Below are 21761 nucleotides of genomic sequence, written 5' to 3' on the forward strand. Positions count from 1 at the left end.
TTTTTTGAGGAGGATACAACTAATTGATGGTGTCATAGGAGGAAGTGATTCAGTAGCATATGGGACAATTGAGAAAGGAGAAGGAGAACTAGCTTGGGATTTGATTGTCAAGATGGATAATACAGGTATTAAATGACATGTACACATATGGATAATTGAAATAAGTCCCTTGTTATTCTTTCAACCTTCCCTCATTTATCTCTTATCCTTTATAAAACAAAGAGATTGAAGCAGAGTGATTCACTGTGGACTTTAGTGTCAGACAGCCCTGGATTTCCTGGCTATACCCTTTAATAACTGGATAACTTGGACAAATTGTATAACCTCTGTAGGCCCTGATTTCCTCATTTATAAAGTAAAGATAATAAGAGAATCTATTTTATAGGGTTGGTATGAGGATTAAATAAAAGAATATATGTACAGAGCTTAATTTATGGTAAACATTGATAAATAGTGGCTTCCTAAAATGATTAAGCCTTTAAAGTTGGATTTTTTTTTTGCCCTGTTTGAATGAAGAACTCCAGGATTAAAAGAATAAAATTACTTGTCCACAGTCACAAAGGTAATAAGGAGGTAGATACCATACTCTGACTCTCTAGTTCTGCAAGTTTGCTACTATACTCCATTGCCTCTCAAGAAATACTCTTCCCAGAACACAAAGAAAATAAACCAAAAAAGGCATGAATTCATTTGTTTAAAAAACAAAGCAAAACATGACAAGATGTAAGCAAATACTTAATTCTAGTTACTAGTTAGATTTGCTTTCCATAGTAGATTAGCAATTTTGAAACTAATTTCTGTGTATTCCAAGTTTGGAAAAATGAGTAAATACGTTGAGGATAATAGGAACCAAGTTTTTCACTATTGAGGAAGAAATTTATAGTTATGGAAAGAAGGGAGACAAGGTTCTATCTATGTTGTTGGATTGTAATTGGAAATATCAGTATGAATTGTATGTATATATTCATATAGACACATATAGGTAAATATTTATATTTATGTTCATTTATATTTTATGTATATTCATATCCTGACTGTCTACTAAGGTGACCTAGAATCAATGACTGTGCAGTAGCAATGAGCACCACCTAGTGATGGATCTTGGTTTCTAAATATCATTCTTCACTAAAAGGCATGAAGAGGGCCCCTAGACACATGCTGATTCTAAGACTGGTACGAGAACAATACAAGATGAGCCTGCAACATCTTGTGGGGATAGAAAGGCAAGAAGTGCCCAAGAATAATGGAGACATGTCACACAGCAGCCACATTAAGGAGTCCCCACTGGCCTAAACCAAGATGAGTTGAGCATAAAAATAATGATCGTAAGGGATTATGACCCAATGAATAAAGTAAGAGTCCATGGCTCCATGCCGACAAGAATAAATTAATAAATGAGAGAGAAGGAAAACTCTTCCTTACAGCACATTGTTAACTAATAAATTGAGAAAGAATGATGGAGTAGAAAAATCATCATTGGATGTAAAACCTAGTGGGTGAGAGTTTGATAAGGAATAAGATATTTACATAGTCTCAGCAGCTCCCAACACATTGCCTATTAATTTCAAAGGGAAAAACAGTAACTTTACAGTGGAGAGACCTGGGAGAGCTCGCCTCACCAGGGGTGTGCTGGGGCTGGCTCGTACCAGCTCATGGAAGACGGTTGTGTGTATTTCTTCCCAACTTGGTATACAGTGATGTAATTTTGGTAGCTTTAAATAGACCATGGTGGACACATCTGCACTAAAAATTTGTAAACACTACAGATGAGAGATTTCCCATCCCCAGAGACCAGTCGTTAAACATTTTCCGTCACACCAATGATATTAACCAAGTGATCAAAGCTAATATCACCAATACTGGGACAAATGTACATCTTGTGTCTGAACTCACAGCAGCACCCAGCACTTCTCTGCTGTTTCTATCTATATTCCTTCAGGAATGATTTCCAGCTACTAAGCCTGTTATAAATGAGTTTTGTCACACAATATGCTACTGTCACAAAGCTCTCAATATTGTACTTTTAGAGGAAAACACCTTTTGACCAAAAGCATTGTATGTCTAATACTGGAGCTTCAGACATCAGTAAACAGGTGAATAGAAACGTGGCAGATGGGGCTGGGGCCTCAATCCCGCCACTGCCAGAGTCTTGTTCTCAGACTTGAGGCTTTCATGGTTTCTGTCCCAAGTTCCTTGTTGACTTTAGGATCATTAGAAACTCTTGGTCCCTTAATCTAGCTGTAAATAGAAAACGTACTTTTAAAAAATCTATTTAACAAATCATTTTTGCTCTGTGAGATGGATGTTTTTAAAGTAGCAAGATTGAAAATTATAAATGATATGAAAAAGGTTGAGGATCAGAAAAGTAAAGTTAATTCTTCAGTCCCATTTTTTAAAAAATGGGATGGTAAATATCATTGTGGCCATTGTTAGAAATACAATCAACCATGACTATAATTGGCAAAAAGGAGTGACTAAGCCTCAGCGTATACTTAGTCTGTTTGAGGCCCAGCCAGTAGTACTTGTCCACTTCTTAATTCAGAGTTTTTTCTAAGGACACATTGATGTGGCCCACACATGCATGTGGATGACTTGGAGAATAAAAGTGGGTGGTCCTATTCTAGAGCATTTGCTCCTTTTTAATAACAGTTTTCTTGGGGTAAATTTAAATATAATAAAAGTCACCAATTTTAAATATACCATTAAATGTGTTTTGACAAATGTATACAGTTGTGGAATCATCATAATCATGACATAGAACATTTCCATCAACTCAAAAAGTTCCCTTGTGCCTTTCTGTTCCCTCGTGCATCTCCTTACCTTTCTGTCACTAGTGTTTACTTTTCTAGAATGTCATGTAAATGCCATCTAACATAATGTCTTTGGTGTCTGGCTTCTTTAGGTGCACTGCTTTTGATGTTCATGTAGGTGTTGTTTGTAATGGTAAATTGTTCCTTTTTCTTGCTATTGAGCTATTTTTTGCCTATTACTCCATTGTGAGGCTGTGCCACAATTTGTTTATCCATTCAGCAGTTGATGTACATTTAGGTTGTTTCCAGTTTGGGGCTGTTGTGAATAACTCCTTCAGCTCCATTTTAATAACTACTAAGAAATTCTTCTTTACCACCATTGCTTTAATCCAATTTATTAAATAGGGCTAACTGCAAGTTTAGTTAAAGGAGATCGTCAATGTTCTGAATGGGAACTGAAAGAAAGCCAGCTGGGGAGACTGGCTTGACTATCCTTCACGAGGCTCTCGTACCCAGCTGGAAGTGACCCTCTTTTTTATGCTTTGGTCATTTTTTTCCTTTGTACCTTTCTTACGAAGTATTTTACCATCTACCGTCTTTTTTCCATTTTGAGATCCCTACTAGGGGCAAGGACTATGTCTTATTTATCTTTATTTGACACCGTGCCTAGGAGAGTGTCTTTCACATGATAGAATTATGATAAATATTTAATGAATTGATTTGGATTCTTCCCTTGTTCCTTCTTGGATATTTAAGTGGTTTTTATGAATTCTTTCAATCCATTATTGCATTACCTCTAGAGTGTTACAAAATAAGTTTCCCTAAATAAAAATATTTTTAATCCTACCTCTACATTTAAATCATTTATTGTGTAACCTATGAGCAGATTCCAAATTCTTTGTGACCCCCAGGGTTTTTTTGTGGGTTTTTTTTTTCCCAGCTATAAAGCAAGAGGGTTTGATGAAAGACATTTGAGGTTCCTTTCAGTTCCAACATTCTGAGATTTAAGAAAAAGCGTACCAAGTCAAAAAGAACCTGCAAGAGGAGAAGGCAACATAGGAAAGGAGAAGGGGGGAAGAGATAGGAAAGCAAGAATATGTCATGTTTTTATGCAATGAAAAATAATATGTGTAGTTTCTCAAATAGAGTGAAATTGGGGAAAGACTCAACAAACATAACTTGATGTGTAACTCAACATTTGTTGGTAGAGTTCTTTCAAATTGTTTTACTTTATAAGGATGTCTACACTTAAGACAGTAGTTCTTTTCTATAGTCAATTTAGAATATCAATAAATAGCTTCTCATTCTAAAAATTGATGGTGAGATTGGCAGCCCCTTTACGCTGGGCTGCCAGTCCCAGTTTGCAATGGGTAGTCTCAGTTATGACAATGATCTTGGTATAATAATTATTTAAAAAAAAAGTTTTAGAGACAGAGTCTCACTCTCTTGCCCATGCTAGAGTGCAGTGGCATGATCATAGCTCATTGCAGCCTTGAACTCCTGGGCTCAAGAGATCCTTCTACCTTAGTCTCCCAAGTAGCTGGAACTACAGCCGTGTGCCATTATGCCTGACTAATTTTTCTTATTTTTTTGTAGAGATGGGATTTTACTCTGTTGCCCAAGCTGGTCTTGAACTCCTGGGCTCAAGTTGTCCTCCCACCTTGGCCTTCCAAAGTGCTGAGGTTACAGGTGTGAGCCACCGCACCCAGCCTATCATACTATAATTATTAATAGTGTACCTTTTCACCTCCAAATGGGTATTGGTTTTGGACAATGCATTTATAGTCACCGAATTGTTAGGGATCTTAGAGCCCCAGGTCTCCCTACCTGTATCTCCTGCTCTAGCTGGGGGTCTGACTTGGGGTTGGTTACTCAGTGAAAGAGTCCACAGGGCTCCTTTCAAGCTGGCTCCTTCAGCAGCTTGGGCTCCAGCTGGCAAAGCATTGGAGCCATTCTTTTCCAGGCATGTTTTCTAACATGTCTGGAAAATTTTTGCCTCCTCACATAAGACTTAAGTAGATTCTCCAGCTATAGTTAAAGATTGCAGCCTTCCTTTTCCTTATGGCAAGGATATAAGAACATCCAATCATTAAACATTCCCTGCTCACTTCCTATGTGCCAAGTACTGTGCTGGACTCAGGGTATAAAGAGACAAAGATCACAAAAGGAGACAGGCATGTAAAACAATGAAGTGTGATAAATGCTATCTTTGTAGGATGTACGCAACATATATTGAGGTCATTGAAGAAAGAATAGTTAATTTAGGAGAGAGAGAAAGGAGAGGAGAAGAATTTTGAGCTAGGCCTTAAAGGAATAGTGTACATCTTGCAGGGGGATTGGGTGGGAGGGAGGCATTCTAGGAAGAGGAAGAGACATGTGCAATGATCCATGGCCAGAAAGTACGTGGTGTGACTGGGGAGACAAAAAGTAGCCTAGTCTGACTCTCCATTTGTTGCAATATACTAGTTTGGAATTGAGTGTGAGGCAAGACCTTGGACCACAGCCAGAGGGGGTGTTGTTATTAGAAGTACCAGAAGGGACTTTATTTCACATTTAGCATGGACCCCTGATGATTCCATTTGAAGGAGGTGTGGGTGTATTTTCATTCCGGAATGTTACACTACAACATTACCACATGCATTGACCAATTTTAATACAGGCTTTCCTTATGTTGCTTTATAATTAGAAGCCAGTGAATTGAAGTTCCACAGCGGTACATAGACTAGTAGTGATAGCTTTATGGAATTGTTTATTTTTAGTTTGGCAAAGGCTAGGCAGTAAGTATCTCAATTAGTAAACTAAAGCAGCATGGATGAGAAATGCCCACAAGGAGATCAGGAGTTGGAAATAACTAAGTCAGTTAATTGAAGGAAACCCTCATATCACTTACCTATATTTAGAGTTTGAAGCACCAACTGAGTGTGTGTGTGTGTGTGTGTGTGTGTGTGGCACGTACACAAAGTGTCAGTATCCATAATGCTGCCAGCAATGAGGTCCTTCGCATTCCTCAGGTTCTAATTGTTCAGGAAGTTCCTCTCTTTAGGAGCCACTGTAATTGGCTACCCAATGGGATAGGTCAATGTCCTGTCACAGTGGGTAGGATGTTGTCTTTGACTACGGAAGTTTTTCATCCTACAATTTCTTTCAACATGACCCAAGAGGGATTTTATTATGAAGTGCTGGGGGAAGTTGTTAATTTTCATATTCATATTTATATTCACATTACACAGCCTGATGTGTGAAAATATTTAGTGAAAAATTCATGTGGCACCATAGACCAATTTACTTGCCTCTAGAGAGGTCTCCTTCGTTATATTTGAGATTCCATTTTAAGTTTTGGAGGAGAAACCGAGGGGCCTACAAAGCTTATTTTTAAGAATTTAAGCATTGTTTAATTTAAGAATTAAGTCTTGCAGTTCTGAGAATTCCAGTATCTTTAGGAAATATTGACCATTGAGAAGATGAAAGATGGATTGGTAATGCAAAACATTACGAATAATGTTATAGAAAAAAAAAGGTGCCTGTGCTTTAAAGTTGCAAAATACCATGATTTAGCTGTCATGATTTTTTGATTTTGAAAGCTGCATACTTTATTCCATTTGGATTTATGGCACGTATTTAACATTGTATGAAAGGTCCTTTGGATTTTCCCCCTAAAGGTGGGGAGTGTCTGTAGAAAGATTGTTGTCTTCTTATGCTTAACAATTTACTACATATCAGCTCTCTGTGGTCTGTAGGGGAAATAATGGAGGTCTGTGCATCTGCAGATTAAATTTCTGTATGTCTCCTCTCTGTTTTGCAGACTGGAAAAAGATAGCATTCAGCAGAGCTTTAGCAACGAAGCAAAGGCCCAAGCCCTTCAGGCCCAGCAAAGAGAGCAGGAGCTGACACAGAAGATACAGCAAATGGAGGCCCAGCATGACAAAACTGGTAGGTGGTAGGGAAAGATTAGAGCCTGGGCACTTACTCACAAGCCAGGCCCACGCCTTACTGTGAAATGACATCAGGAACACCTGTAACCTTTGGCTGGCCGAAGGGAGCAGATGCTAACTACACCGGAGATTCCGAATTACATATTAGTTAGCGTTTAAAAGAGAAAATGGAAAGTATTGCCCACTGTCTGTTGATTTCAGAGTGCTGCTCTCACATCTGTTGCACCATCTGGATTATGAGTTTATTTACCTGTGTTCAAGAAACGTAAAGCTGAGAGAGACCACAACAAAGTAGAAAAACAAAGGGCTTGTTTTTGGCTGGGTTTTCAGGCACACATGTTATATAAAGAAAATAGCATCAGAAGCTCTGCGGGAAATGCTCTGAGCTTACAGTTAGAGTCTCCTGAATAGCATTGAACAGTTCCCACAGTACACACATTATAGCTACTCTAAAAGCCTAATGAGTTTGCTTCAGCATCCAAACTGGAGAAAAGCTTTAACCATTAATCGGTTCTTAATTCACTGTCGCAGCTGGATGTAATTCAGTGGCTCCAAATTGATATGTTCCTTTATTTAATCTTTGCAGCTTCGAACATTTTTAGCATTTGTATGATTTCCCCACCTCCCCCAACCCAATCTAGAGTGATGTTTAATCCTTTGCATTCTTCAAGTTCTCACAACTGCTGTTAAAATTCACTAATACAAGGCATTGACCACAGCTGGCAGCTTGGCTAAAAATTGCCATCTTTCATCACATTGGCACTATTCTGCAGACTGAGTTGGCCAGTAACTCTTTACCTTTAATTTGAAAGTAAAATGCACTTTGAAAATAGGCAGTTTGATTTGTTCAGTCAGAGCATTATGTAGTTTCTTTCACTTTTGAGTTGTGTGTTCACAGAGAGTGTTAGTCAAAACAAGGCAGTGTCAGGCATTATAATTCCACACCACATTCTCCATGCTGATTGTACTATTAAAACAAAAGTTTAATTGATTCTGTCTCTTCCAGAAAAATGTTGCTTAATTTCAGTGCCTTGATTTATTTTGATTTGTATGCTATCAGCTTTTTGCCAATCATTAGCTAAAATTGAAAAGAAATAAAGGGCCTATTAAAACTTACATTTAGAGGTAATTTTCACATGATTTAATGTACAATGTATCTGATGACACAGTAAAAAATTATTTCTTATCCTATAGGTGAAAAATTACTAACATGAAATTCATTTAAAAGTGTACTTATAAAAAGGCAAATGTCATATTGACTCACATAATTCCCTGCAGCACTTTCAGTAGAGATTTTCTTCTAACAGCATTTAGCCAGAAGAAATGAAAATTCACCAGGTTTAGAAGATACTTTTCCACTAACACAAAGAGGAAGTTATAGGATACATTATTGATTGCCCTCACTGCTAGCAGGAGCCTACTGATCAGAGTCTCGGGCAGAATCTGAGTGCCAGATTACTTAATTGTTAAAACCATTTTAAGAACACTTCCTTTTATTTTGCACACACACAAAAAATCACACTTTTCAATTTCTTTGACCAAACATCCAGTGAAGCTCATGCTGTTGACAGTGAAATCAAAATTCTAAGGAAAATCATGTATTTCACCTTCATAATTAGAGAAGTGTATGCAAGATTAGGGGGGTGGTAGTAAACTATGTGCACAAATATGAAACAAAGCATGAATTACAGTGTGGAAGAGAATTCCTCGATTTCAGTTTTCAATTATCTGGTTGTGAGAATTTTTGATACTCTGTAGTAAAATTGTCAAAATAAAAATATAATACCTTGCATATTACAAAGATGTAAGCATCTATGACTGACTCCACTTGAGGTATTTGACAACTTATTGAAATGATAAAACATTACACCAAGCTGGTATGATCAAAATTGTTTCTGGTATATAATGATTATGAAAATAAATGACTCACAGGAATTAGTGGCTTGCCAGTTGATAGGTTCTTTGACTTAGGACATTGAAAGTGACCTAGTGGCTTATAGGAAATGTGTAGTGGTCTGAGCACTTTACCACTTTACGTGTGGAAGCACTGCACAGCTTTAACCATAAACATCTTACACTGGTGGGGTTTATTGTTATTTCTAGAAAATGAACAGTATTCATTGCTGCTCTCCCAGAATACATTTTTGACAAAATTAAAAGAAGAATGCTGTATGTTAGCCAAGAAACTGGAGCAAATCTCTCAAAAAAGCAGGTAGGTAATGTTATACAATACTTTTAGAGCACTGTTTGTGTAATTACTGTAATTTGTCCTTTAAAAATGGCATTTATACTATTTTATGGTCTGATATCAAAATTAGGTATCTGTTGATATAAGTTTTCTGTGAAAATATTTTCTCTGTATGGACATTTTCTTAATTGCCCATACAGACACTTTTATGGGTTTTTATGACTGTGTGTATGTACTATTATTTTTTAGTGTTTAGAATTGAAAACTATGAAATTTCAGAAAACAAAAGTCAAAATGACAATAATATGAGGATGCATATAAATAAGCAGTTTTAAAATCTTACATTGATACAGTTAACACATTTTAATCTATTATCGCAGTTCTCCATGAACACATAAAAGCTATCTTTAGCTTAAATGATAATAGATGAAATTTGTATATATAAAAATGAAAGTAGATGATACTTTGAAATAAATAAACCAAAACAATCCTTTCCTTCACCTAAAATTGTTTTGTTTCAATAGAACAGCCATTAATACTGATCTTTTATAAATCCACTTATTGGAATCTTAATGACTTTTTTCCTGCACATTTTATAGTCAGATCATCTCAATGAATAAATTATTTTATATGCTAAATTGCGAGAAGCCCGGGTCCTCATCTCAGCTCTGACAGTAACTGTGTAATCTTGGACAAATTTATCTGACCTACTTGGATTGTAGTTTCTTCTTTTATAAATGAATGACATTGGACATAATTACTTTGAACTAAACTATAAAAGGCAATGTTCACGTAACTATCTAGATGTCAAATATCACTTTACATCTACACAGAGCAAGAAATATGGCTCAGCAAACAAACTACTGACTTAGGTGTTTCATTCGGGAAGGATTTCTGGGAGGATCAGAGCGTATCTGATTACTCTGAGCTCCATCTTGGGTTCCTGCCTCAACCAGCTGTGTTAGCCAATAGAATCCTCATCCCTGAATCTTTTGAGGAATCAGAGGGGTTACTAGTCCAATTCTTTCTGCTCACAGGAAGGCAGAGGCTCCTAAAACCAACCAGAATGTGCTCTGATATGCACACCTTCTTAGCATGTACTAATTAAATAACTTATTTTGGTGGAGGAAAATCTCAGTGTGCCAAAATACCAGATATTTTCAGGAAGTTTGACCAAGAAAACCAAATGATTTTGTCATACAGGAAACTCTTACAAAATGTCAACAGTGGCTATTCCTAACCAGAAATATTCAATTTACCCCACATAAATCCAAAAGCAAATAATTTGTTAAAAGCACATGGATTTATATAATATAGGGAGAAATGATATTCATCTGGAATTTATATTATTGGGTTATGTGTCTAAGATTGGTTTGTGGATTATTATTGATGAATGATCTTGCTTTCTAAGGTGGCAAGATAATTGAAGTATATGAAAGAGACAAAAAGCCCGGTGCAGTGGCTCCCGCCTGTAATATGAGAACTTTGGGAGGCTGAGGCAGAAGGATCACCTGAGGCCAAAAGTTCAAGGCTGCAGTGCAGTGAGCCGTGATCATGCCACTACACTCTAGCCTGGGCAACAGAGTGAAACCCTGTCTAAAAAAAAAGAGAGGGAGAGAGAGAGAGACAAAGGTGCTTGGTATATATTATTTAATTCCCACAACAACTTAAGACAGGAATTAGAATCTTCCTTTACAGCGGAGGAAATCAAAACTATGTAAATCACTGGTAAGTGGGAGAGCTAGGGTTCTGACCTAGGTATTTTGCGTCCCAAATAATTACAATATTTTATGTGTACTACTAAAGAAAATTCAGGCCATGCCATAGTAGCTAGGATGGCAAAGTTTGGGAAGGAAAAATTAATTTTTAAATTCACGTGGAGAAGTATACTTGGCCTGTTAGGGTTAACCTGCAAGGCTGGGTTAACCAGTACTCTGTGCCCACAGGCCCTCTTTTTCTTCCTCTAGATCTATCAACTTACCCTGTACTTGTCTCGTGAACTTGAAATTCACCACCTCTCCAGCTCCTCTTGCTTCTGATTCCTCCAGCTCCTGGCCACTAATTTGTAAATTGAATGTGTTCCTTTGTGTCAGACACATAGCTGGCACTTAATACTTATGTATTGAATGAATGGAAGATGAATGAATGAAACAAGTGTGATGCTACCCCACGTCCTGATGTGACTTCTGATTCCAGCCTGTTCCTTTGTCGATATCAGACAGTATGCAATAAGGAATACTTCAGAATTCTAAGAGAAATAGGTTCAAATCTCCTTCTGCCACTTAGCTACTGTAACCTTGGGCACATTGCCTTACCTCCCCAAATCTCAGCTTCTCCATCTATAAAAACATTTCTACTCGGGTGGGGCAAAGGCGATATATATAACCTAAACATTTGTACACCCATAATATGCTGTAATAAAAAATAAATAAAAATAAAAACAGTTCTAAAGCCATGTTGCAGGATGGTTGTGGAAATCAGAACTATATAGAGATATGCAAACATACATATATGAAGTCCTAGCGCAATGGTTGACACATAGTAACACACAGTACTGCTGTTGTCACTGATGGCATTGTTTTCAGGGTGTCGACTGGTAATGTGGGTATCACTTCATCAAGCTATTATTGTGTTTGCCAGGGAAGGTCTGACTGCCATTTTCTGATAAACGTAGAGTCTCTGCCACAATGAAAACCTTTTTAAGGGCAAAGCAGGATCAGGACAATGTGATCTGGTTGTGTTTTGTAAGTCTGAAGGATTAAAATGGGAACCTACTGTAACTTTACAGTTTGATTCAAAACTAAGGCCTGGCAAGTAGTAAACACTCAATAAATTGTTACTTATTATTTTTAAAACTTTTAAGAGCCCCTAAAGTTTACTAAAGCTGCATTTATGTGCCTCACAGGAAAGTAGTAGATAGGACAAATTGTGACTGTTGGGTTGTTTGTTCATGTGGGATCCAGTCTCATTTCTCCTTGATTTCCTACTGTGACATTTTCAACAATTCCTTCATGCCAAAGTTAACATCCCATTTTGATGTTACCTTCTGCTTTGAAACCACCTATAAAACTTGAAGGCCTTAGACTCTTTCTTTTTAAATAAAAATTATAAACATACTAAAACCTGTAGAAACCCTCCAGGAGTTTGCCTCTGCTCACCCTCTACTAAATTTGGGGGATAAATAATTTCCTCTGTGCTTTGAGGTGAGGGAAATCTTGGAGATTCGGAAGTTTTGTCATTGTGCAAACTCAGTCTCCAAAATAATTATGTAATCCATATGGTAATTTTGGTCCAGATTTTTCTCAGAGTATTGCGGTAAAATTTTTTCCTGAAAGTAAGTGTATTTATTTTGCATTGATCAATAATTAAAAAACAGTTTTTTTGCTCTCCTGCCTTTACTAGCAACATCTCTCTAAGAGTTTTATGTTATTTAAAATGCCAAACTAAACAAATGGATTCATACCATTTAAAAAAAGCTTTTTTACTCACAGATCTAGTCATTTGACTAGAGCCCATGCAGAATCACGAGGAAAGCTGGCAATCTGGGCTCGCTATGCCCGTATACTCTTACTCTCTGCCCCAGCCTCACGCAAGGCTGCTCTGTGAAAATGTTTTGAAATGGTACCTCTGTGTGTATGTGTCTGTTGTATGTGTTTTCTCCCCAAGTAGACCGTAAGTCGCGTTATGGCAGTGACGACTGCTTCTGTTCTCTGGAAGCCTCCATAGAGATTAGCACTGTACTTTGCGCACTGTGTGTATTCCACACTGCACGTAGTGGTGTCTGTAACCCCAGGGTTTGTGAATGGCACGTCCCATTTTAAAACTAAAAATGAACTGCTGATTCTGTGCATTTTATATAGCTTGTTTTTGACCATCAGGCAAGAGAATTAATTCCATTTTGCTTTTAATTGGCACCAGGCAGACATTCTGGCTGATTTTAGTTGAAGCTCACATAAACTTTCGCTACCCTTCCTTCTGTATTCCCCAGTACTCTGAGAGCTTATTACAGTTATGGGGTTGTTTTTGAGGGAGGTAAAGGGAGATATTTAAATACCATTGGAACAACTGTGATTTTTCTTTATCAAAGTAAAGGAAGTCCTCCCTCTCCCCCAGACGCTTAGATGAATCAGCAGTAAAACCTTGCAGTGCAGTTTGCAGCGTTATCTGACACCTGGCCTGGAAGCGCTGGGGAAGGTTGGGCACTGGCTAGGAGAGAGCCTCTGCCAGCACAGAGTGGAGATCTAGTTTGTGCTGGGTTTCAGCCTCTCACCACTTGCACTTTGAAAAGAACAGTATAGAGCACAGAACCCGGATCTATGTGGTTTTGCTTCTCTTCTTTCTTTTCTGTCATTGTCACTTTCTGGGTTGCGAGGCTTGTGGATTGATGTCTAACACTGCCCATTGTGTATTTGTGATTTGCGTTTTGTAATTAAGAGGAACAATGGGAGTCCATGGGGTCTCGTTATATATAATGGTTGGTTTAATTTGTTTCACTTCTATCTTGTTAATTGTAAATTGATCATTAAGATTTGAATTCTAATCTGTCACCAGGGTTGTGAGTATTGAGGCTAGAGCAATGATCCTGGTTTTAATCACTGATGATGAGAAACAAATTTTATAATTTTGGTACATATTGCAGTTCATATATTTTAACACTGTATTTTATGGTGTTATAAATATTGTTAAATGACTTTTAGTGTAGTTTTACTGTGTGGACTATAATGTATAAATTATATTACTGCTTTGGCAACAGTAGGTATCCAACTGTGTGAGTTTAATTGAAGTGAAGAACACACACCCGGTTGAACTATTTTTTTTCCCTTGCATGTTTAGATGATGTTAGGTTGGGAATGCTTTAAATATTATATTCTACAAGAGGAGACTGATATTGGCCTCTGCTAATTGTTATAAAAAGTCAAACCAGAATCTAAAAGAATAAAAAAATTAAAGTGTCATGTTTTCCTTTAAAAAGCAATCATTTTAATCTGAATTATAGTAGTAAAATATCTTCTATTTCATGTAAATGCAATTACACAATATAACTGGTATATAAAAATGCAGGGGAAAGTTGGTGCTTTTGGAAAGCCAGAAATTTTCTATGAAAATGGATTAGAGTCAATTATCCTTTTATATGATACTAGGATAAACATGCCACAAATGTATCTCTAAACTAATATAGAAACTTGTAAACTTGTAAGTTTACTCTTTGAGCTTTGCAAACTACTGGTTCTATGAATATATTGTGAGCTCCAGACAGAAAAAGGATGACGTGTATGCACATGGGCCCAGTTTTTATTGAACAATGGAAGTTGGCAGTGAACTACCATTATAAATAAAGAAAAAAACAAAAATAAGCAAAGCAGAAAAAGAAAGATTGTTACAATAACACACTTGGTAGTAGCATGTACTTCACAAATAACATTTACATTTTTGTAATTATGTAACAGATCCCCAATGTACGAAATTTGAAAAATACAAAGAAGAATTAAGGAAAAAAATTTTCTGTGACATTATCATCCAGAGATAACTATTGTTACCTTTTACATATTTCAGTCATTTTCCATATGTATGTATGCATACATTTATATTGTGACTGAGATTATAGTATATATACAGTTTTGTATCTGCTTTTTCACTTAATACCATCTCATCTAATGAACATTTTTCTATATCAGTAAATACTTTGGAAATAAAATTTTAATTGAATCATTTATATGCATAATAATTCATTAGACATTTAAGATGCTTCCAATTTTTAACCATTATGAATAATAATATGACAATAAGTGTATGCATAAATCTGAAGTTTTGATGATTCCCTTAGTAGAGATGGCTAAAAGGGGATTGCTGGTCCAAAAACTATGAATCCTTTTAAGGCTTTTAATGTGTTTTACTTTGCTTAAGTACTGTACTAAATTCTGCTCGCTCTCTCTCTCTCTCTCTCTCTATATATATATATATATATATACATGCCCATATCAGTATGTAACATTAAAAAGAAGTGGGAGATAAAAGAACAAAAGGGGGAAGCAGTATTGCAGGGTGGGTGGAACTACCCCTTAAGAAGTGGACAGAATAGTATTAGTATCTGGGCCTGGCCACTCACCATTTGGGTGATCTTTGGCAAATCATTAATCTTCATATTTATCTCACAGAGAAAAAGAAATAAACACAGGTACCTTGCAGGATTGAGATCATTAATGTTGTAAAGGATGGATTCCACTATTTGTTATAGAGTAGGCATGCAAGAAACATTTGATAGTAGTATCTGGTTTTGTTACGCATTTCTTTGAATAATGTAAAATTGAATATTTTATAAATGTTTATTGACCATTTGTGTTTCTTCTGTGGATATTTTTCATATTCCTTGTACTTTTCTTAACTGGAATGTTGATGGAGAGTGTAGTTAGTGCTTTATTTAATGATGCTTTTAATCTTTATTGATCCTGTTTTTATAAGTGTTTTCCTAGTTCTGTATATTTTTTTAATTATTAAACTTTACTTTTAGAGTAGTTTTAGATTCACAGCAAAACTGAGCAGAAAGTACTGAGAGTTCCTATACATTCCGTGTCCCCTCCCCAAATCTCTCCCACCATTGACTTCTCCATTTTGTTTTATTATGAATTTTTTCAAAATCAAAATGATTTTATTTTTTTAAAAAAATACTGTATACGTCCATTTAAAACATTTATAAAGTGTGGGGAAGGATGAATAAAGAAAAAACACTCATCCTACCACTCAGAAATAATCTATATTAATATTAATATTTGGTATACATGTCAAAATATTTTTTTAATTATGAAATGGAATCACATTATACATGCTGATTTTTAGTGTTTTCTTTTTCTTATCAATATATCATAGTTTTAGGTCAATAAAGAACATTAATAAATAGCCACATTTTCAGAATAATATCTTGATATTTCATTGAATAAGTACTATAACCAATCTCCTGTTGATAGATTTCTGGGTTAAGTTTCCAGATACTGGGTTGCAGAGCAAGTTTATTTCTAGAAATAATGCTGTAATGAATACTTTCACCCAAATGTACAATTTTTTCCAAACGTGATTTGTAAGTATAGAAGTTTTATAAAATCTATTTTTTCTTTGTGATGTTTTTTAAAAAGTTTCTTTTTGTTTGAGTTCCTGAGAATAGATAAATGTTCTTCTGCATTTTTTTCTAACATGGTTTAAGGGTATTTTTTTTTTCTTTTTTGGGGATTTATTTTAGTGCATGGTATGATAAGAGACACTAATCTTGGAAGGAGTACTAAATTAAAAAGTTATTATAACTACCTCTAATTTCTTTTATATTATATGTAATTGTGAAAGAAGAAACATAAGTCATTACCAACTTGTTTTGGACTATTTCAAACATGAGTAAATTCTTATTAGGAGGAGCAAATGTAGATTGAGCACTTGATCTGAGCTTGAAAATGAGATAATCCACTCTCTCTTGTATAAAGGAATAGAGCACTATTCAAAAGAATAAATTATAAGCTAATATATACATAAAGGCTAGAGGTAGTTTTATAAATATGCTGCCATATTGAGAACTGCAAGGTACTAATCAAGGCAAGCTTCCTTTGAGATGACACTTGAACCAAGATAAAAACAAAATGAGAAATGAGGTGAATTAAAAGCAAGAGATTGCTCCAAACATGTGAGCAGCTTGGTTCTTGGGAGGAATGATTTGGAAGGTGAGAGTTCCCTTAGCAAATCGAAATCCTTTCCTAACCGGGAAGAAAAGTCTATCTTGCCTAATGGAAGAACCATTTCTTTGGAGGGAATTAATTTTACAACTAGAGTATTACTTAAACTTCAGGGAACAAACCAATCATTAACCTGGAAGCTACTCATATTATGATCTGCAAGAATTTTAAGCTTTCAGTTGTAACTGTTGGGACAGTTAGGGCATGAGGAGATGGGGGCAGTGGGCAAGAGTTTAGAGTTTAATTGAAACAAGGACAGGGAAACAACTTTTCTTGGATAGACATCTTTCTGATCTTCAAATTTTGAAACTTGAGATTGTCATCTAAGACTCTAAAGACAGCATATTTCCTGAGGGGCATCAGCCATCACCAAAGGAGATACCTGTGATCCCAAGTGAAATATATGAAGACAGAAAGAAGGTTGGGGAAATGGTACCTGACTTAGCAGAATGGAGAACAGTTAACCTTAAGTGTCCAGAGTGGGATATGGATATGTGAAGCAAGCTAATCTGTTCTCAGAATTCCAGGAAAACTTGGAAGAAAAATGGAAGATTCCTACTCTACCCCTTCCAGCCAAGTAACTTCCCCTCATCCGTAAAGAAGACTAGGGCCTTCCCCTCTGAAGAGATTAAACCAGAGAGCTCTGGTTAAAATAGGGGCACTGAAGTTAGAATAGAGGGATTAAGAGAAAGACTGTAGTCTGAAAGGTAAGATTCTCACCTCCTGTTTCCACTCAGCTTCTAGGTTGCTGACAGTCATGATTGTACACAACAGCAGGAAACCAAAAGATCCTTCTCCAGAGCAACAGAATGTTGATAAACAAAGTTGACAGACAGTGATATTTGAGGATCTCCCATCAGAAAAGGTGGCTTGCCACTCAGTCATCCTATGCTAAAGCCCACTAGTTTGGAGAAAATGAATGTACACAAGTGCAAATGTAATCATAATATACTGCTTGGGTAGCAAGGACTAATATTTAAGTAGTCATTATAAAGCAAATACTAATTGAACCCCAAACTGAAATACTGGTAATTACATTGACAAGCTGGAGAAGAAAGAAGGGAATGAGGCATATAGAAGAGCTTAATCTTCATCTCCCATAATAAGTCAGTAGATATTTCCTAATTGATGGAACAAGATATAGTGGATGAACTTATTTAAAAATACGGAGGTGAATACCAGAAGAAATAGCTTTACGAAAATTGAAAGTATTTGTCACTGTTTAGCTGGATTGGGGATCAGGGAACAGGAGACTGCTGCTTTAGATTATTACGCCTTTTAGAACTTGTGTAATTATTAAGAGTTCTTCAGAGAAACAGAACCAACAGGATATCTATCTGTTGACCTATTGACCTATCTAGGTCTAGATAGACAGAGATAGACACAGAGATTTATTTTAAGGAATCAACTACTGCAGTTGGGGAGGCCTGGTAAGTCCAAAATCTTCAGGGTAGGCAGGCTGGAAAAGCAGGGAAGAGTTGAAATTTAAGTTCAAAGGCAGTCTGGAGGCAGAAATCCTTCTTGCTCAGGGAGGTCAGTCTTTCTTCTATTAATGCCTTCAACTGATTGGACAAGGCACCCACACAAGGGCAATCTGCTTTACTCAAAGTCCACTGACTTAATGTTAATCTCATCTAAAAAACACCTTCACAGAAACATCCAGAATAATGTTTGGCCAAATATCTGGGTACTTTGGCCCAGCCAAGTGGACATATAAAATTAACTATCACAGAACTATTTGATTTTAACCATGTGCCATTAAATTGGCTTTGTTAATTGAAAGAAATTCTCTGTTACAGAGGTTAGGTCTGGGGTTTTTTCTTTAAAACATGGTGACTGGCCTATAATAAATGCTCAGTAAGTGTTTGTTAAATGAATGATAGTCTTTTTAAAAAGAGATTTGATCATTACCATTTTTGTCTTGTTCCTTAGAAAAGCCATTTCTATTAGAGTAAGTGTTATTCGTTTATTTAACACTTGAGTCCCTACAATGCATATATATCTCTAGATATTTTGCAATTTCTGTAATATTCTCTTTTACATAAGATAATTTTTGTTATACTGTTACATTTAAGTATGGAGCTTAAGATAAGGTTACAGTTATAGAGTAAAAATATACTGTAGTAATAAGAACCCGTAACATTTATTACTTCTGTGTTTTTACCTCTCTAGATCTGAAATAGCTCAGCTCAGTCAAGAAAAAATGTATACATATGACAAACTGGAAAAGTTACGGAGAAGAAATGAAGAATTGGAGCAACAGTGTGTCCAGCATGGGCGAGTACATGAGACGATGAAGCAAAGGTAATAAAGGTTCAATAATCCCCTGATGTGCCTGTGGTGAATGTGTTTGGTTTATAAACAGAAGGGGAATTGCTGTGAAAGAAAAAGAATTCACGATCATTACGCGACTCCAGGGACATACTCAAAACCTGATGCTTTCGGGCTGTTATTATTCTATGCAAAAAGGACAGCGCATCCCCTTTTTGCTGTTCTCTCAAAGCAGAGAATTTGCTTTAATCTAGAACAGTGGAGGAAAACCATCCCCCTTTTAGGTATAAATTGGTAATATTGTAATATGGAGGAATTTCACAATTTATTTTGTAGACTTTAGATTTTTTGTGCCTTTTTTTTAGGATAAAACATGTAGTAGGCCTAAAGAGGTTAAATATCTACAGAGGTTGCACAGATACTATTGCTAGAGTCACAAGCATTGATAAATAACAGTATGATATGGTAAATGTATTTTCTCTTCCTTATGATTGTCTCAAAAACATTTTTTTCTCTAGCTTACTTTATTGCAAGAATATAGTATATAATACATATAGCATACAAAATATGTTAATCAAGTGTCTATGTTATCAGTAAGGCTTCTAGTTAACAGTAAGCTATTAGTAGTTAAGTTTTGTGCCCCTAACCCCAACATTGTTCAAGGGTCAACTGTACAATAATGATCAGTTCTAGAAAAGAGACATACACTTTGTGGTATAAGTACATTTAATAAGGGGATTTATCCTGATCAGGAAAAGCTTCAGTGAGACCATGGCACTTGAATCTGGGAGCAGTGGGGTTAGGGATTATTAGCCTTCTACAGCTGGAATTGGCAAACTGTGCCCCAGTCCACAGCTCATCTTTTCATGGCCCAGGAACACAGTCATGCTCATTTGTTTGCATATTGTCTGCGGCTGCTTTCGTGCCACAGCATCAGAGTTGAGCCGCTGAGTCAGACACTATGGCTTCTTGGCTGACACAGCCCACTGTATCTACTGGCTGGCCCTCTCCTAAAAAAGTTTGCCGACTTCTGTTCTAAAGAAAGGAAACTGTAAAATGGATGGTTTGGAGGTAGAAAAGCCAGCCAACTTCTGTCCTCGAGAAAGGAAAGCTGTAAAACTGATGGTCTTGAGGTAGAAAAGCACGGTATTTTTGAGGAAGAGAAGAACTATGTGTTTAACGTAAAGATAAGGGAAAGAGTGGCATGTGAGGTTGGAGAGTAGGCAAGGGCCAGCCCTAAGGCACAGGGTCTTTAAGTTTTTATCATGGACCTTTTATTTTACCCTGTTATTAACGGGAAGAAATCAAAAGGTTTTTTAAAAACAGAGGAGTGATGTGATCAGATTTCATTAAAAATAGCATTCTAGGCCAGGTGCAGTGACTCATGCTTGTCATACTAGCACTATGGGAGGCTGTGGTGGGAGGAGTGCTTGAGGCCAGGAGTTCAAGACCAGCCTGGGCAACACAGTGAGACCCTGTCTCTAAAAAAAATTTTAAAATTAGCTGGGTGTGGTGGAGTGTGCTTATTGTCTTAGCTACTCAGGAGACTGAGCCAGGAGGATTGCTTGAGCCTGGGAGTTGGAGGTTTCAGTGAGCTATGATCACACCACTGCACTCCAGTCTGGGGACAGAGTGAGACTCTGTCTCTCTCTCTCTCTCTCTCTCTCTCTCTCTCTCTCTCTCTCACAGAAATAGCATTCTAACTCCAGAGTAGATAGTGGATTGGAGCAGAGCCATAGTGTTTACCCAGGACCAACTAGGGAGTAGCAAAGCAATGATGGTGGCTTGGACTGGAGTGATGATAATGGTGATAGAAGTCAACAGAGTGGTGAAATATAAAGGGAGTAGAATCAATAGAATTAAATCAATTGGCAGTGTTGGGTGGAGAAGGGGAGCATGTCAAGGATGACACCCACATTTCTGGCCTGAGCAGAAATGAGCAACATGTGCCTAGTCATGCTACTTATTAAGAACTAGAGAACACTCCAAAGAAGCAGGTTTGCAGTTGAATTGGCCTGGGTTTGGCATGAGACCCAGTGTTAAGTTTTTGCCATGTTGAATTTAATGTTCAAATGGATATGTTGAGTGAGCAGGTGGATATAATGGGCTAAGCTCAGAAGATAGGTCTGGACTGGAGATAGAAATCTCCATTGGCCTATAAAGGATATTTGAAACCTTGGGAGTAAACAAGGACACCTAAAGAAAAAAACAGAGTAAGAAGGAAGGAGGTTTAAGGTAAAGTAGGTGCAGGCAAAGGAGACTGAGGCAAAGCAATCTGAGAAACTGGTAGAGCATGTTGTCACACGTGCCGAAGGACAAAGTGAACAACCAGAGGCTGCTGAGGGATTAAATAAGACTGAAAAGTATCCATTGGACTTGGTGACATGGACATTGCTGATTATGTTAACAGGAACAATTTTAGTTGAAGAGTGGGTACAGAAACCAAATTAGAGTGGATTGAAAAATCAGTGCGAGATGAAAATCTGAAAGAACTAATTTAGAGCACCTTTTCATGAGGTTTGCCTGCAAGGGAAAACGGAAAGCCAGAGACACTGGTGGTGGGGGGTGTATTGGGAAGGGCATTTCGGAGCAGGGAATAAGTGTTGATTCACATATTTCCCCCTAGAAAATAGAACTCGGTGTATACAGAGAGCCCAGAGCCGGTGGAGCTCTCTCACCTGGGTGTGTGCTACGTCACCAACTCCCAGTGATCCTGCGTGTTTTGTCAGTTGTACAGTTTTACATAGTTTTCTTCCTTTTGTATGGTAATGTATTGTTTAAATTACATACATAGAAACCATTGTCAGAAGACATGAAGCTTCCGATTGAAATATAACAATGAGTTTTAATTTGATAATTCTCCTATAAATTAGCCTCAGAATGATCTTTACCAAATCCATAAATTCAG

The 21761-nt window shown here is 36.9% G+C and overlaps 1 protein-coding gene across 1 annotated transcript in view; it reads left to right on the top strand.

Annotated features, from left to right (window-relative positions):
* SDCCAG8 (serologically defined colon cancer antigen 8) overlaps positions 1-21761 on the top strand; it is a 222434-nt gene that overhangs the window by 125202 nt on the left and 75471 nt on the right. The window contains exons 14-16 of the mRNA XM_012644378.1: positions 6553-6680; positions 8786-8894; positions 18755-18886. Coding sequence (XP_012499832.1) covers positions 6553-6680; positions 8786-8894; positions 18755-18886 — 369 coding nt within the window. The remainder of the gene's footprint in view (positions 1-6552; positions 6681-8785; positions 8895-18754; positions 18887-21761) is intronic.

Source organism: Propithecus coquereli, unplaced genomic scaffold (assembly GCF_000956105.1).
Source record: "Propithecus coquereli isolate 6110/MARCELLA unplaced genomic scaffold, Pcoq_1.0 Scaffold210, whole genome shotgun sequence".
In the NCBI taxonomy this organism is placed as follows: domain Eukaryota; kingdom Metazoa; phylum Chordata; class Mammalia; order Primates; family Indriidae; genus Propithecus; species Propithecus coquereli.